Source organism: Mirounga leonina, unplaced genomic scaffold (genome assembly GCF_011800145.1).
Source record: "Mirounga leonina isolate KUSES-001 unplaced genomic scaffold, KU_Mleo_1.0 Mir_170, whole genome shotgun sequence".
Classification (NCBI taxonomy): domain Eukaryota; kingdom Metazoa; phylum Chordata; class Mammalia; order Carnivora; family Phocidae; genus Mirounga; species Mirounga leonina.
In genome coordinates, this window is record NW_023270433.1 from 31968775 (window position 1) to 31986535 (window position 17761).

Here is a 17761-nt window from a genome sequence, read left to right on the forward strand (position 1 = left end):
CTGCCTCCCTGGCCTTCCTGTGCCCCTCCTGTCTCTGCCTCCCTGGCCTTCCTGTGCCCCTCCTGTCTCTGCCCCCCACTGGCCCCACAGCAGCCTAAAACACAGTTCTGGTCATGTTACCCCTCTTTGAAACCTTGTACTGGCTTCCCACTGTGCGTAGGCTCAAGACCAGCATCTTTGATGTAAGTTATGAGGCCCTTATGGCCTACTCTTCATTTTGTGTGCACAACCTTCCCCCCTCCCTGACCCATGCTCTGCTCTAGCCCAGCCTGGCCCTTCCAGCTTCTCTGCTGCTCTCTCCCACTGTGGGACCTTTGCATGCATGACTCCTCAGCCTGGAATCTTTCTCTTGCGTTACCTCCTGGCCTGGGTCCAGCTCCCCATTACAGCCTCTCCCAGAGCATACTCCTGAACTTGAGAGTATTCCCTTGTCTTGGTAGGTACCAGGGTGGTTATCTGACAAGTGTTCCTCACCCCCACTAGATAGAGACCCAGGACTGTGAATGGTTTTGCTCACTCTCAGAGCCCTAGTACCACCTCACATGGTGTGGGGAATAGAAGAGATGTCAATATCATGAATGAATGAATGAATGAATGAATGAGCCAGCGAATGAGCGAATGAATGAATGGGAGAATGAAAAAATCAGGAAAGAGACTGGCAAGAACAGGGCCCCAATCTAGAATAACCAGAACACTAGGTAACTGTCCAGAAAGAGAGTCAAGCCCGTTGGCAGTGACTGGGCATCAGATGGAATTCCCGCCCTGGGATTGAAGCAGGAGCCCTGACTGGGAGCCTGAGATCTAGGAAGATCTCTAGCCAGCTGACATGCCTAGTCCTCTGGTCTCCTTTTCCTCCTCCAACCTGTCTGCTTCTCCCCCTGCATCTCACAGGATGGATACAGACAGGCTATGTCCCCTATGCCTCAGTCAGTTGGAAGAGTGAGGCCAGTGTGATGGCTTCATCGGAGTGACAAGTCCCCATCATGCCTTCCCCCTCAGCCCTGTGACCCAGCTGGGAGGGAGACGGTGTGCATACCTACTGGGCCTGCTGTTCAGATGGCTGATCAGACCTGATGGGGTTTTCTGCCTTCTCACCCTGAGCAGGACCATCCCCATGGCTCTGGGCTCCCCCAGCGCTGCTGATTCTGCCTAGAGACTTCCCTAGAGCTTAAAGTCTGAGCTTAAATGTTGAAATTCTTGGATTTGGATCTTGGATTCCCAAGGCAGCCTGGGACCCCTTAGGAGACATTGTTGTCATCCCTTATAACCTTTACACTCCCCAGCCCCCTGAGTCCGTGGCCTCCCTAAAGGGTCCTTAGTTCCTGTCCTAGCCACACCTCTCTCCTCTGAGCCTGAGCCACTTTGTCACTCTTCCTCCTTTTTTTTTTTTTTTTAAATTTTATTTATTTATTTGACAGAGATAGAAAGAGCACAAGCAGGGGGAGCGGCAGGCAGAGGGAGAGGGAAAAGCAGGCTTCCCGCGGAGCAGGGAGCCCGATGCGGGGCTCGATCCCAAGACCCTGGGATCATGACCTGAGCCGAAGGCAGACACTTAACCAACTGAGCCACCCAGGTGCCCCTCACTCTCCCTCCTGAAGGCAGCCAGAACTGAGCCCAGTGTTCCAGGTATGAGCTGACATGGACAGAGGACAGACCAGAGGGTGCCTGTCCCCTCCTTCATTCTAGATGTGATGCCTTCTAAATGTGGCTCCCAGTCCTGCTCACCCTTTTGGCCTCACTCAGTTAACACATTCTGGTTTTCTAATCAAGGGGGGAAAATATCCAAGCCCTTGGAAACATTTGTTCACACTGTGATCAATGGTTCTTGTAAAACTTATCCTGCTTCCTTTAGGACAGTGGTTTCCAAACTTGAGCGAGCATCAGAATCACCTGGAGGGCTGAGTAAACACAGGTGGCTGGACCCCACTGCACAGTGTCTGATCCAGTAGGTCTGGGTGGGGCCTGAGAATTTGCATTTCTAACAAGGTCCCAGGTGATACCGATGTTACCCTCCGGGGCCCTATTTGAGAACCGTTGCTTTAGGGACATGCTTCCTGGCATGACCTCATGTCCAGTCCGTACCAGTTCTTGAGGCAGGAGGAGGGAAGTCAGCAGCTGTTGCTTCCAAGCCTACCCCAGATTATGTAGTCATGGGGCTCTGACCCTCTGGCTCGTCTCTGTGACATCAAGTGACTTGGGCTCCCGGGAGCTCCTCCAGCAGCCTGGGCTCAGATCCACTGCTCCGGAAGGAGGGAGAACTCTCCCCTCTGTGACCTCAGCCCTGTGAGCTGGCCCCGGGGCCCCAGCCTTGAAGGACTCAGCCCCTCCTGACTCTTCTTCTAGCACACTGGGGACCCCGCCCATGACCCTGCTCACTCCCCCCACCGCTGCCCCCCAGCAGTCCTGGCTGGTCCTTCCTGGTAATGGGGCAGCCTTCCCCTCTGTCCCATCCATGCATATTAGGTCCCCTGGTGGGACCCCAGCTGTACTGGAGTGAGAGAGAGTGTGTGTGTGTTTTATTGTCTTGGAAATTAAGAGTTACTCTTTGCCCAGAAGAAGGTATTTCTGCTTTTGTAACGGAGGTGAATGAAAACCTGGGATTCAGTGTGCAGAAATGCAGTTTATAGCAAGACACTGGCCCCATTAAACAAGAGAACCTGCAATTCCAGAAGGAAAAATAGGCGTTTACAAATTCATGTCGTCCAGCTTTGGCCAGTGGACTGAATGGCCCTCCCGATCTCACACATGAGGTTGTGGGTCCTTTTCCTTAGGAGTTACATCAATTCCATTGTTTCTTTTCCATGCTTTGGTTTCTTAAAAATACCATTTATTACTGAATTCCTCCATTTGCTTTCTCTAAAGAGGTCCATTAGAATAAATACTTGAGCTGAGCTCAGACTTCTTGGTGCTAAAATTATGGTGGCTGATCACACCACCATCTGTTCTGACCTGTTCTGGCTCATCAGCCTTCTAGAACTGTCCACAGCTGGCAGGACCCAGAAGGGCCAGCCTGGGAGCATGCAGAGAGCACAAGACTAGGAGTGACACTTCAGTTTCCTCATTTGTGAAATTAGGGGCAGAGTGAGATGACTTCCAGGGGTGTTTTAGTTTTGTTTGTTTTGAGTTCTGACTGCCTAAAATGATAGTTTATTTGCCCTAATTATATACAGCTTTCGTGCACATTCTTATTCACAGAGAGACACCCCAAGCCACTGACCACCTGGACGGCTTGCCGTAGGCCTGGATATGATCATTCCAGCTTTTAAGCCGCGTAAAGAACTTGAGAGTCTACAAAGCCATTCCCCATCCTCAGTGTTTTTGCTGGGCCCCGAAACAACCCTGTAAATTACACGCTGTATTGTGCCCACTTCAGAGGTGCAAAGACGGAGGCTCAAGAGAGCTCTAACCGTTCCCGCGGGTGTGTGTGGTGAGCAAGCCGAGGGCTGCCGAACAAGCCGGGTGCTGCGTTCATCACCTGCATTGCATCTAGCAGGGGTGATTTTGCACAATTTCTGTATCTAATAATCGTTGTTGCTCCACAACACCCCCCGACACACAAAACGAACAACGGGGCTCCACCTGCATCCAAAAAGGATTTGTGGCAGCAGAAATAAAGTGTAACGCCAGAGTCAACTTTTTTTGTCCAGTCAACTAGTTCCATCTCCCATCAAAATAGAGGTAAAAACTAAGGATGGACAGGGTTCACCCTGACTGTGGCAGCTTCGTTTTTTGTACAAAACATTCAGCACAGAGTATTTCAGGCATTCAGGAAACACAGAATAGCAAACACCCATGGACTCATTACCCAGAATTAATAGATGTTCACATTTTATTCTACATATGTCATATTTGTCTTAAAGAAATAAAATACAGGGCGCCTAGGTGGCTCAGTCGGTTAAGCGACTGCCTTCGGCTTAGGTCATGATCTCGGAGTCCTGGGATCAAGTCCCACATCGGGCTCCCGGCTCAGCGGGGAGCCTCCTTCTCCCTCTGACCCTCTCCCCTCTCATGCTGTTTCTCTCTCTCTCTCTCTCTCTCAAATAAATAAATAAGTAAATAAAATATTTTTTAAAAAAAGAAATAAAATACAGCAGTTCCCACTGAAACCCCTTGGTTCCCTTCCACTGTGGTGGCTTCCCAGGAACCGTCCTGTAACTTTTAGGGCCAAATTATTCCAAACACGTTGACATGTACATTGGAAGACTCTACCAATTGTTGAAACAAAAAGTACTTTTTTTACTGTGATAAAATATACATAACATGAAATTTCCATTGTAACCATTTTTTAAGATTGACTTATTTTGGGGGGGGGGAAGGGGCAGAGGGAGAGAGAGAGAGAGAGAGAATCTTAAGCAGACTCCACACTAAGCGTGCCCTACACAGGGCTCAGTCCCATGACCCTGAGATCATGACCTGAGCCAAAACCAAGAGTCAGATGCTTAACCAACTGTGCCACCCAGGCACCCCCATCCATTTTAACCATTTTTAAGTGTCCAGTTCGGTGGCATTAAGTACATTCATACTACCATGCAACCGGCACCACCGTCCGTCCCCGGGTCTTTTTCATCCTTCCAGACAGTCACCGTACTGCTCAAACACTAACTCCCCGTTCCCTCCTCCCCAACGCCACATTAGCATCGGTCTACTTTCTGTCTCTATGAATTCAACTCCTCTAGGTACCTCATGCAGGTAGAATCCTATAATACTTATCCTTTTGTGTCTGGCTCCTTTCACTTAATATAATGTGTTCATTTCATCCACATTTTAGCATGGGTCAGACCCTCATTCCGTCGTAAGGCTGAGTAATGTTCCATTGCATGTATATACCGCATGTGTTCATTCCTTCATCCATCACTAGACTTTTGGGTTACTTCCATCTTTTGGCTTTTGTGAATAATGCTGCTGTGAACATGGGTATATGAATACATCTTGAAGACCCTGTTTTCAGTTCTTTTGAGAATATGCACAGAAGCACAGAAGAGTGCTCTATGTTTCATGTTTGAGGGACTGCCTTACTGTTTCCCACAGTGGTGGCGCCATTTTGTGCACAGGGGGTTCCATTCCCCTACCTCTTCACTGGTGCTTGCTGTCTCCTGTTTTTGTTTTTGTTTTGTTTTATTTGAGAGAGAGAATGAGAGACAGAGAGCACGAGAGGGAAGAGGGTCAGAGGGAGAAGCAGACCCCCCGTTGAGCAGGGAGCCCGATGTGGGACTCGATCCCGGGACTCCAGGATCATGACCTGAGCCGAAGGCAGTCGCCCAACCAACTGAGCCACCCAGGCACCCCTTGCTGTCTCCTGTTTTTTGATAATAGCCATCCTAATGCGTGTGAACAAGAAGTGCTTGTAAGGATCATCTTCTCCTAAGGGAGAAGAAACTGAAGCCCTGAGACAAGAGAGTCACACAGCGAGGCCAGGGTCACAAGCAAGTCAGTGACAGAGCAGAACCTAGAACCTGGGGCCCCTACCCCCTACCTAAGTTGTTTTTACTGAGGTGGGTGGTCAGCCATGGCCACAGGCTAGATACAAACTTCACATTTCTTTGGTTTGGTCCTTACTTTGGGGTGTGTGTGTGTGTGTATGTGTGTGTGTTTAAATAATTCAAAATCGTATCAATATTTTAAGATATGAAAGGATCTTATATTTTTTAAAAACCTAGATTTCAGAGTTCTGGCCCCCAAATCAGAAGGTCTAGTGACCCCAGACTAGCATTCTGACACTGCATGATTGGGGCAGCTGCCACCTTAGATGGGACATGGGGTCACCCGTTTGCTGCTGTCCCCACCACTCCCTGACATCCTTCTACATGGACTGCTTCACACAATGGCCGGACCCGGCAAACCCTGGAGTTTGCAGACCTCTGCTTTCCAAACACATAGATGTTAGCCGTCTGTGTGTCGGTGGACAAGTAGTCACGTGTAACAGCCCAGGCTGGTTCCATAGCCCCTTACTCTCTCCTCTATTCTGCACCGTCTGTCTGAGTGTCTTACTCTTTCTTCATCCTAGAAGTGAAATAGTATTGCAAACAAATAATACAAAATATAAATAGAGGTGTATGTGAACAGTCTGACTTGGAGACTGTGTGAAAGGGCAAAGAAACACCAGCATGAAAGGCCAGAGGTTCGGACGCCCATCTGGACTCTCCCAGGAAACCCCTGTGCAATCCCAGTCTGCTGTCCTTGTGCCCCTGTGTCCCCTGCCCGGTGGGATGGGTGCATGTCCCAGGACTCACAGGGCCGTCTTGGTTTATAATGAAGGGGGAAAATCACTCCTTTTGCATTGTTGATGGAGAAAACCAGCCCGGTTGAGCTGCTTCCCCGGGCTGACCCCTCTGAACAGACCCTTCCTGTCCTTCCCGTGGCCGCCAGTGTACCCACCCACTGCTTTCTCTTTGTAACAGGTGAGGAACGACCTGACTGGGGTTCTGTATGGTGAGGACATCGAGATTTCGGACACCGAGAGCTTCTCCAACGACCCCTGCACCAGTGTTAAAAAGCTTAAGGTAGGTGCGGCTGGCCGTGGCCGGGAGGACAGACAGACGGCCGCCACACCCTGCGCTTCCCCGCATCCCTGACTCTGAAATAGCCTCGAGTTCGGCTCTTTCATCTCGTCCTGGCATTTCGCGCGTGGGGAGAGGACCCCAGGCACTGGCTTCCCTTGGCTTCGCCCTGGCTTCGCCCTGGCTTGGCCAGCCGTGGCCAGAGGCCTGGTTGCCGAGTGCGTGCACAGCCACAAGGAGCTTCCGTGGTGATGTTGTATCTCTCAACCGAGCCTAAGGGGCCAGCAGGGTGAGAGTTACTACCTTCTTTGTTGCCAAGAGGCTGAGAGGAAGGGATTATCTTGCCCAAAGTCACAGCAAGGAGGTACAGTTGTTGGGACTGAAAGCCCTGGCTCCCTCCCAGCCCCTCTCGGGACTCTCAGTCCAGGAACGGAAAGGGCCAACTAGAAGCTTGCCCAGCTGCAAGTGGTCTCTGTCTGCCATTTGTCTGCTCAGCCCACACACTCTCTCAACCAGCTGGTTTGTGCCAGACCCCCTCCTGGGCCCACAGACGCCATCAGGCCTGCCCTTGTCCTCACGTTGCTCACAGCTGGTGAGGAAGCCAGTTACCTCTCTGGGGATCAGGAACAGAGGGGCCTGGGAACAAAGGGAGGAAGTGACTCATCCCGCCCAGGGAGAGGGTTCAGACAAGGCTACTGAGGAGCATTTGTACCTGGCTAGGGAGGATGAGCAGGTGCCCAGCAGGGAAGGGGGGCTGAAGGTAAGAAGGCAGAGCGACCATGCTCTCCACGCACCAGGGACCAGCAGGAATTCGACCGGCACCGGAGTGTCAGGGCTGAAAAAAGAAAAAAGAACCTGGAGCCAGGTTCCACAAGCTTTGAATGCCGAGCTAAGGAGTTTGGTCTTTTATCCAGGGGGCAGTGGGAGGTGCTAGGGGTTTATAAGCAAGTGCAGACGTAGTTTATAAGCAGTGTTACCGTCCTCTTTCCCTCTCTTCCATTCCCTCGTGCTCACATTTAGGGCTTTTGGCATGGAGACCCCAGATGCCAGTTGCTGGTATGCTCCCTTCCATCTTGGGCGGGTTCCGGGTTACACCCGTCAGAGCAGGTGGCCGTTTAGAATTCTTGTCTTCCAAAGCCCTCAGTTCACAGATGGGAAGACTGAGGCCCAGAGCCAGGGAACAAGGGAAGCAGAGCACCAGCGGTTTGTCCCCTAATCTCAGGAGCAGCCACCATGCCTGTGCATGACATTTCAGCCCTAAGAGCCCGTGCAGAGAAGGAAACCGTAGCTAGGGAGGGCCTGCTGGCAGCCCAGGTAGCTGGGGCCGGATGTGCCCACGCTGTTCCCCCCAAGGCTGTGTGTCCTCAAGTTCCAGTCAGGCCGTGGGGTCCAGAGGACCCCGAGCCGTGGAGTGCTTACTCTGCAGGGAACAGCTGGGGTGGGGCCGGGGGTGGGGAGAGGAGCCCGATGCTGTGCCGACATCCTCCTGCCACACAGGGCAGCCTCTCCCCAGGGTGGGCACTTGAAATAGCTTCTTCCTGCGCCTCAGAGGCCCCACGGAGTTCTGTGGGCTTTCAAGTTTAAAGAGCCTCTGTGTGTGGAGCGGAAGCACTAGTTGAAAGCCTGCGAGAAATTAGGGATGGAACTGGGTGCTCTGCTCTTCAACCAACTAGCTCCAACAGAAGTAGGAGTGACAGGACTGATGATGGAAGTGGCAGCCTGCCTGTCCGCTGCCCTGACCCAGAGCCAGGCCCTGATGCAGAGCCTTGACCTGCACTGGCTCGTTCAGTCCTACCCAGAGCCCTGGGACTGAGGGTGTTTTTGCATCCCTGTGTCACAGATGGGGAACTTGAGGCTCAAAGAGGTTAAGGATCACCCCGAGTCACGCAGCTGGAAAGCGGTGGGGCTGGATTCAAGCCTGGATCTGGGTGACAGGGCAGCTCAGGTCTCTCCACCGCCCCACACAGCTGCAGGGCCCAGAAAGGATTCCAACATCACATAAGCTGGGGGAGCGGAGCCCAGTCTGTCTGTTGGCGAAGGAGTCCTTGTGGGGGAAGCACTTCTCCCCCAGAGACCTGCATGGCTCCTTCCCCAGCCTTCTTCTCCTTCTTGCTCAGTTGTTCACTTTTCCCAGAGGTCTTCCCTGAATGCTTCATTTAAAAGTTAAATTCTTGGGGTGCCTGGGTATGTCAGTCGGTTAAGTGTCTGCCTTCAGCTCAGGTCATGATCCCAGGGTCCTGGGATCGAGCCCCATTATTGGGCTTCCTGCTTGGTGGGGAGCCTGCTTTTCCGGAAAACTCTTCCTCTGCTGCTCCCCCTGCTTGTGCTCTCTCTCTCACTCTCTCTCTCTCTGTCAAACAAGTAAATAAAATCTTAAAAAAAAAAAAGTTAAATCCTTGCCCACCTCGTGCTGATTTGCTCCATTTCACTGATGGATATCTGTATTCATTTCCAAGGGTTGCTGTAACAAAGTACCACTAACTATGTGACTTCAAGCAACAGAAATGTATTCTCTTACATTCTGGAAGCTGGAAGTCCAAGGTCAAGGTTTGGCAAGGCCATGCTCTCTAGAGGGCTCTGGGGCTCTCCCCTGCCTTTCTCTTAGCTTCTGGTGTTGCCAGCAATCCTTGGAGTTCCTTGGCTTCAGCCGCATAACTCCAGTCCCTACTTCATAGGGCATTTTCCCCTTTCTCTTCACATCATCTTCCTATTAGGACACTAGTCGTGTTGGATTACAAGTCTACCCTACTCCAGTATGACCTCATCTTCACTAATTACATCTATAGTGACCTTGTTTTCAAATAATGTCACATTCTAAGGTATTGGGAGTTCAGCATATCTCTGGAGGATACCATTCAACCCTTCACAACATCTGACCTACTGCCCATTTTGTCTAGTTGTTTTATCTTCTGTCTCCTCCCACTGGAACCTAAGATCTGGGAGGCAGGAGTTTCCGTCTGCTATGCTCACTGTGTCATTCCCCATCACCCAGAATCAAATTAATTTGAATGTGTGTAAATAAAATGCCAAGTCTGGACAGACAAAGCCAACAGAGAACACAAGGATGGAATACTCAGGAATAAAGTAACTTCTGGAAAGCTCAGAGAAAAGGCAAATCTCTGGTTTACTGTGGGATAGGATAGAAAAGGGGGTACAGAGGACGAGGAAGAAAATTAAATACCAAAGAGCAGAATTAAAATCTGCATTGGCAGTATTAGAGAGCAGAGTTAATGCCAAGAAAAATAAAAATCAATAGTGTGAGGGACAAACTTGAGATATTTCCCAGAATTCAGAGGAAATGGTGAAAGTGGTCCATCTAATGAGGGAAGAGGTAACAGGGACACTGGGGAAGGGAGATCCTAAGGGAAAACGAGGATGGATGAAACGGAACCAAAATCAAAACAAAATAGACATCATAGTAGCAACAAGCATACCAGATCTTGGTTCCTAATACCCATTCTCCGTAAAAAGGATCCAGGACTCCTTGGAGAGATGGCTGATTCTAGGACTGGGGCAGGACATACGCAAGATGATCCTGGAGCATCTTTTAGTGCCAGAAAAGTAAGGGAGTATTCAGGGGCGCCTGGGTGGCTCAGTTGGTTAAGCGACTGCCTTCGGCTCAGGTCATGATCCTGAATAAAATAGTATTGGATTATAACCCAATGTATAAAAATAAATATCCGTGTGTCTGTGCTGCTATGAATAAATAAATGGAAAAGAACAGACAAATCTCTTATACAGAAGAATTCCAAATAATTTATGTAGATATTTCATGCTCATGGAGGTGGAGCAGGACAAACCACTTCTTAAGTGACTTCCTTCCAGAGTGAGGAAAGGGGGGAGAAGAGTAACTTGATGGTGGAGAAATCAGACAAACACGACCTCAGCCAGGTGACAAGGTTAACATCAACAGTGATAAGTCACATTGATAGGAGGCACCCTTGATATGAGGGGGTGAGAAGGCCAGTTTACCTCTGTGGCCTTCCTTCCCAAAACCCATGCCCTAAGCCTAAGCATGAGGAAAACGTCAGACAAATTCCAGGTGAAGGCCATTTTCCAGATACTCCTCAAAACTGTCTAGGTCTTCAAAAATAAGGAACGTCTGAGTCGAAAGGAGCCTATGTAGACATGACAACTAAATATAATGTGGTACTCTGGATGTAATCCAGGAATAGAGTAAGGACAGTAGAAAAAAAAAAAAAACTAAGGAAATCTGAATTAAGTATGGACATTAGCTAATAATAATATTGATTCATTAATTGTATCAAATGTACCACACTAACATAAAATATTAATAATAGGGGAAGCTGGGTGAGGAACATAGGGCAACTTTCTTTGTCACTTTTCTGTAAATCTAAAACTTATCTCAAGAAGTTTATTTTGGGGCGCCTGGGTGGCTCAGTTGGTTAAGCGACTGCCTTCGGCTCAGGTCATGATCCTGGAGTCCCGGGATCGAGTCCCGCATCAGGCTCCCTGCTCGGCGGGGAGCCTGCTTCTCCCTCTGACCCTCCCCCCTCTCATGTGCTCTCTGTCTCTCTCATTCTCTCTGTCTCAAATAAATAAATAAAATCTTAAAAAAAAAAAAAAAGTTTATTTTGAAAAAGGAGACACACTTAAGTGGGCTCAAGAGAGTCCTGCTAGATTGGACTGACAGAATTGCTAATAGTCAACCATTTGGAACTACAAGATCAACAATTTCATAAAGGAAATGTGCGCATTGTTATATGCACCGTCTAGCTGGCCTTTCCACTTTCTAGCAGAATTGGTGAAAAGAGAGTCATACCAAGACACATTTTGGCAAAATCTTTGAAGTACAAACATAAAGGGGAAAAAAATCTATAAGTATCTAGGCCAGAAAAAAGCAAATTTCCCACAAAGATGCAAAAACCAGGCCACTTCGACTCCTCTGCAGCTTTCAAGCCCAGAGACAATGGAGCAGCTGGGAGACATCCTCCCATGCATACGGCTCAAGTCCTAGCCAGGTGCCCTTCTTGGAGTTAATCCTTCAAGTCCTACATCAGCTCAGCCGAGAACAATGGCAAACTTCATAGCAGGTCGTGGCGGAGACGGCTGATCAGGGGCCAATGCAACCCGTGGTCAGAGAGCTCAGTCCAAATCCTTGTTATAAAATTGTACACAGATGCAGAAGTTCATTTTGAAAGCAACGTACATATACATCGGGTGCAAAAATAGATACTTTAATAACAATAACTGAGATAGAAAAATCCAAATTCCATTCACAGAGCCCCAAAAAGGGGGTGAGTAAAACATATGGGTGGTAACCTCCTGGTCTTAAGTAAAAGAGGGACTCAGCAGAGCCCACCTTGCTCATGAGTTTCCTAAATAAACATACACGCTAAAGAAGGCTTTGATAACTTGATGGTAAATACACTACAACGCAAACAGAACCCAAAGCTTTTGGCAGAGAAGGTAGAAGCAGGGAAATTTTAGTCCACGTATTGAAAACCTGAAAGCCTAACATATAACTGCAGACCAAATAGAGCCATTCTGACCATAAATTCAAATGGGCCCATCTCCCTATTAAAAGGCAAAGACTTTGAGAATTATGTTTTTCAAGAACTGACTACAGCTATTGACAACAGAGGAAATGACCCAGAAAGGTCAAAGGTAAAATGTCGGGCACAGGTAGATCAAGCAAACCAAACCAAGCAAGAACCCCAGTGTTCATATGAGACCAAAGGGAATTCAAGGTACCAGCTGTGATGAAGGAGAGTCATTCTATATAGATAGGGGTTTGATTCACTGTGAGAATAACACACTCATGGACCATTATTGCTGTAAATTGCATCTCATTGAAATATATAAAGAAAAGCCTATTAAAATACAAAGGAGAATTGACAGAAACACAACAGCACTGGGAGCCATAACACTCTCAGTCTTGGACAGATCACCCAGGCGAAAATACGCAAAAGCACAGAGGAACCAAATCGTGAAATTCATCAGGCTGACCTAGCGCATATGTACCAAAGTTCACCCCAAGGAAGTCAAGAAATGAAACCATCTCTGTGTGACGCAGACCCGAGGCCTCTCAGCTCCTTCCAGGCCTGTTCCAAACACGGGGGCTTGCAAGTGAACTGTTGCCACGCTGTGCAGGGAGGAGGGCGGAGGCTGCCCCTGGCTATTTCCAGGGTGCCTGCTCCGAAGCATTGGGCCCCATGGGGGAGAGTGCCCGGCTTCAGATGCTCTGTTCGTTTTATTTGCTTTATCTACCTTCCCTGGAGCAGCGCCCCCAGCCCATCATTCAGGATTCAGATTCCAGGATAGTCTCCCTAATTTATAAAGCAGCCGATGAGCAACCTTAATTCCACCTGCAGCGTTCTTTCCCTCTGGCCACGTCACGGAGCGTATTCCCGGGTTCTGGAGATTAGGAAAGAGGACATTCCGGGGTGGGGGGGCCTCAGTCTGCCTATCATAGGAAGACCACAAAAATAGGCCTTCAGGTGGACTGCTGCCCCCTTCGCTCCATGGGAGAGGCCTCGTGGGAGCTGCCCCCCGACCCCACAGGCCAGGAGCCTGCTTGACTGCCGGAAACTACATTTCACACAGGCACCCCAGGGGGATGCAAAGCTACAGAATAAACATTGTCCATCTTCCCAGCAGGCCAGTTTTGCTCAGAAACCTGGGAAGGAAAGCATTATTTTTATCTTGAGATAAACATAAATATGTTATTGGAATGCCAAATATACGTGAATTTTCAAGATAAAATAATAAACTTTACAGAAGTGGCATGCTATGGGCTATTCCTTCTTCACTTCCTTCTTTAAGAACATATGTCTCCTTGGGATGCCTGGGTGGCTCAGTCGGTTGAGCGTCTGCCTTCAGCTCAGGTCATGATTCCAGGGTCCTGGGATCAAGCTCCGTGTCGGGCTCCTTGCTTGGTGGGGAGTTTGCTTCCCTCTTTGCCTGCAGCTCCCCCTGCTTGTGCTCTCTCTCTCTCTGACAAATAAATACATAAAATCTTAAAAATAGGGCGCCTGGATGGCTCAGTTGGTTAAGCGACTGCCTTCGGCTCAGGTCATGATCCTGGAGTCCCGGGATCGAGTCCTGCGTCGGGCTCCCCTGCTCGGCGGGGAGTCTGCTTCTCCCTCTCCCGCTCCCCCCCCTTGTGCTCTCTCTCTCTATCTCATGCTCTATCTCATTCTCTCTCTCAAATAAATAAATAAAATCTTAAAAAAAAAAAAACCCTAAAAAATTAAAAAAGAAATATATGTCTCCTTAAGGTATAGACTTGTCCAATTACTATGTTGTACACTTAAACTAACATAACATTTTATGTCAACTACGCTCCAATAAGTAGACAGGCGGACAGATAGATAAAAATGAAAAATAAACGGGAGGGCTAATCAGAATAAAAAGATCAATGTAACCACAGCAACAAAAGAATATAAGTCTCCTGCTTCTCTGCCTAAATTTAGGCATATTTCTGGTAAGGAAGAAAAATGTCTAAGAAAAACTAACTTCAACTAAATAAAAGTACTCATTCTGGGTATGGAACAGTGTGTCCGGGCCAGGAGGGAGTTTGGGAAGTGTCTAGGCTAACCCTGCTGGACTTACCCCAGGTCTCATGGCCAGAGTCAGGGGGCAGGAGTGGGCCTGGGCTCCAGAGCCCTTCCCAGGCCAGCCCCCAGCCCCATCATGGCCAGCCTCTAAAGCTCAGCCTCCCTTCCAACAGCACTGCACATAGTTTTACCTGATTTTCCAGCAGCCCAGTGGGTCTGTGGGACTGGGCACCTGGGAAGCCAGGGAGCGATTGCAGGTGGACCAAGCCGGATGCGTGGGTGGCAGGAGAGGCCAGGTAACGCAGAGGTCAGTGTCTGGTTGACCTTCCGTTCCAGCGGGACCCTGCGCTCCTGCCACAGGGAAGGGTGGCTTCTGCTCGCCTGCTCTTTTCAACGCCCACCAGCTATTTCAGTGTCTCAGGATCACACCGGCTGTTGCAGTGCTTTCACGTCCAAGGCTACCCCACTTTCCTCCGCAAGCCATTGCCACAAACTGGGTATTTTCTCAGCCGGGGAGGCAATACGTAGGGCTGAGAGGTCAAGCGCTCAGGCTCTGGGGCCAGGCCGACCCGGGGTGGAGGCCAGCGCCACCACTTCCTACCTGTGGGACCTGGTGTCTTAGGCTGAACTCCCTAGAAACAGAGCCTGAGAGTCTGGTCAAAGTGATTTATTGAGAGCATGCTCCAGAGAAGGGAGAGAGATGCAGGATAAGGCAAGCGGGGAGCCGGGCCAGATTGCGGTCTTGGAGGGATTGCCTGGAACACAGCCTGCTCCACAGAGCGGGCCCCGCCTTTCAGGGAGTCGGTCACTGGGTGCTGCAGGATGTGGGGCACCGCCTGAAGTCCCTTCGCTGGGGGCAGTTCTCTAGAGAGGGGGGCGAGCTAGAAGCAGCCCTCCCTCCCTGCGCGGGGATGGACGCCCCAGTCCCGAGTGCAGGAACCAGCGGGGCTGGCGATGTGCCGCACTTGAGAAACTTCCTTCATTCTTTGGGGCTCAGCTCACTCGTGAAACTTTCCGGAGTGGACGTGGTAATAACACCTCTCTCCTTGGGCGGGGCTGATGCACTCCTTAGTCCCACAGCTAGAAAGAGCTCAGGAACTGTCCTTGCTTTTTATTTGCTAAGATCCCCTGCAACCTAGGGGTTATACACAAAGTCTTTGAATTGGGTCATGTTTCTGAAGTGTCACTTTTGTGTGTGTGTGATCTTAGCTCACTTTAAGTGTCCCAGAGACAAAGAGGCTCTAGGCAAGAGATGAGAAGGACCAGGAAGGAGGGAAGGAAATCCATCCAGGCGTTGTTTCCTCCCGTGTCTGCCCCTTTCCTGTGAGCGAGGCCTCTTGTGAACACAGGCCTCTGTGTGGTCTACACATGGATCTAGCCATGTGAGTACAAGGTGTCCTTTGTCCCACCTCAGGTCACCTTTTGCTCCAGGTGGCCCCCTGCAGAATCAAGAGTCTGTGGAAGGGCACAGGAATTTTGGACCCTGCCCTCTGCCACATTCTGGGTTCACTGTACTGTCCCAACTCTGTTCTGTCGCTCTCAGCCTCAGGGACATTCAGGGCTCTCCTCCTCTACCCCCTGTTCTCCCCACACTGCCCCAGAGTCCTTTCCATGGCAAAGGAGCAAGTGTTCAGGCCCCTGGCAGGGACGTGGAGGTGTGGCCAGAAGCAGGAACCACTGCCGAGACAAAATTTCTCTTTCCGCTTTACAGATTTTCAGGGAAAGATACAAGTTATGTAACATTGAACAGCGTGGTTCTGGAACTTTTGTGAGAGGACACATGTGTTAAAAACTTTTAAGGCTCTGGAAATCCAAGGACGCTTGGGTGGCAGTCGGTTGAGCATCTGACTCTTGGTATCAGCTCAGGTCATGATCTCAGGGGCATGAGATCGAGCCCCACATCCGGCTCCATGCTCAGTGTGAGGTCTGCTTGAGATTCTCTCTCCCCCTGCTCACGCTCTCTCTCTCTATTTCTCTCTCGCACGCACAAATAAATAAATAAATCTTTAAAAAAAGATTCCCTCTCCCTCTGCCCCTCCTTCCTGCACTCTCTCTCGCTCTCTTTCTCTCTCATAAATAAATAAATAATCTTTATTTAAAAAGGAAAAAAAAAGACTCCCGGAATCCAAAACCTTTTCCCTCACCCCTGAATCTTCCAATAAATTGCTACTCTGGAAAGAAGAACGAGGTATATCCATGCTTCTCATACTCTCAGGAAAACTCATGCTCCAGGAGGAAACATATCCCATTTTGAGAAGCCCTTCCAGTTCTTTCTACCACTCTCAAGGCTCCTGCTAAGCATCCCAGGCCAGTTCCATCTCCCTTTGTCCACTCCCCACACGGGATTCCATCTCGTCCATCTTGAACGCCCTTCCCTCTCTGGGAGCTGCACTGGATGCTGGGTCTTCCCTCCCAGACACTGCAGCATCTTGCTGCCTCTCACCGGCTGGAATCAGAGTGGGTGTGAGTCACTCCCTACCATGGGCAGAACCTGGCTCTGGCCAGGACCTTTCTCCAGGGTCCTCTGATGGTCAGAGGGCCACCAAGGTGAGAGCACTGGTTCCACTGGGCAGTGTTGGGGGAAGCCTTTTGTCTCTCTAGGAAGGGGTTCACTAGATCAGTGATCCCTTGGGTTCTGCCCAATTTTAACAGTCTGGGAGCATAGCACCAAATGGTCCTTGCGACTTGGTTGTCATGGCAACAGAGACACCAAATGGTCCACAAGTGGTAGAGCCGGTTATTTATCTATCTGCAGGTGGTCAGGTGGTCAGCCATGAAGATGTGGTCTCCTCAGTGCATTCAAGAACCGGACATGGTGAACCCAGTGAGTGCCGAGGCCCTAGGCTAGCAGGATATCAGGGCAGTGGTGATCATAGCTACCAGTTACTGAATAAGGAATGCAGGCCAGGCACTGCGCTTGGTACTTGATAGAGCATTCGCTCACTTAATTGTGCATTCAACACCTGTGGTTATATATGTGTCATGCCTTGACCCCCTGACCTGGGGACCCAGAGATGAGTCAAGTTACCCTCAGTCCAGCGGAGAAGACAGATAAGCAAGTGGACTTGTGCCATGATAGAGGGAAGCACAGAGTGCTCTGGGCCCACAGAGGAGCAAATGAGCACCTCAGAGGACACAGATGGTTTCTCAGGGTAGGGGTGCCTGAGCTAAAGCATGAAGGGTGAGTGGCAGCTCTCCAGGCAGAGGTGAGAGGGAAGGGTGTTCAAGATGGACGAGCTTGCAGAAAGCAAGAGGGGAGCAGGTGGGGGAATGAGCTAGTGAAGGAGTACGTAAGTGGCAGCCCTCTTTTAGAGAACTGCAGGTAGCTCATTCTCATGCCCTGCAAGACTGGCAAAGACTGAGCAGGAGTCGGCTGGTAAAGCATCTCGAATGTCCTACTCAGGAGCTCAGTTGACCTGGAAAGCTCAGGGAGCCATGGAAAGATTTTACACAACCACATTTGAATCTCGGAATGATTCCTTAATCCGCTCTGTGGAGAGCAGGGTGGATGGAGCAGGACTAAGGGTGGGGATCCAGCCGGGAGGCAGTTGTATTTTACCGAGGAGGAATGATGGTGGCCACACCCAGCGAGGTGAAGCTGCAGGGGTGGGGGTGATTTGGCACTGGTGGGCAGGCAGAACCAGCGGGTGGGTCCTGGTTAGGGCTCAGAGGGAGGCAAGTGAACCTGGGTGGGTGGGAGGTTGGCGACACTGTTCTCAGAGATGGACCACGCAGGAGGGGGAA

The 17761-nt window shown here is 50.0% G+C and overlaps 1 protein-coding gene across 1 annotated transcript in view; it reads left to right on the plus strand.

The window, feature by feature from the left end:
* GABBR2 (gamma-aminobutyric acid type B receptor subunit 2) overlaps positions 1 to 17761 on the plus strand; it is a 233141-nt gene that overhangs the window by 58735 nt on the left and 156645 nt on the right. Inside the window, exon 3 of the mRNA XM_035016224.1 lies at positions 6399 to 6500. Coding sequence (XP_034872115.1) covers positions 6399 to 6500 — 102 coding nt within the window. The remainder of the gene's footprint in view (positions 1 to 6398; positions 6501 to 17761) is intronic.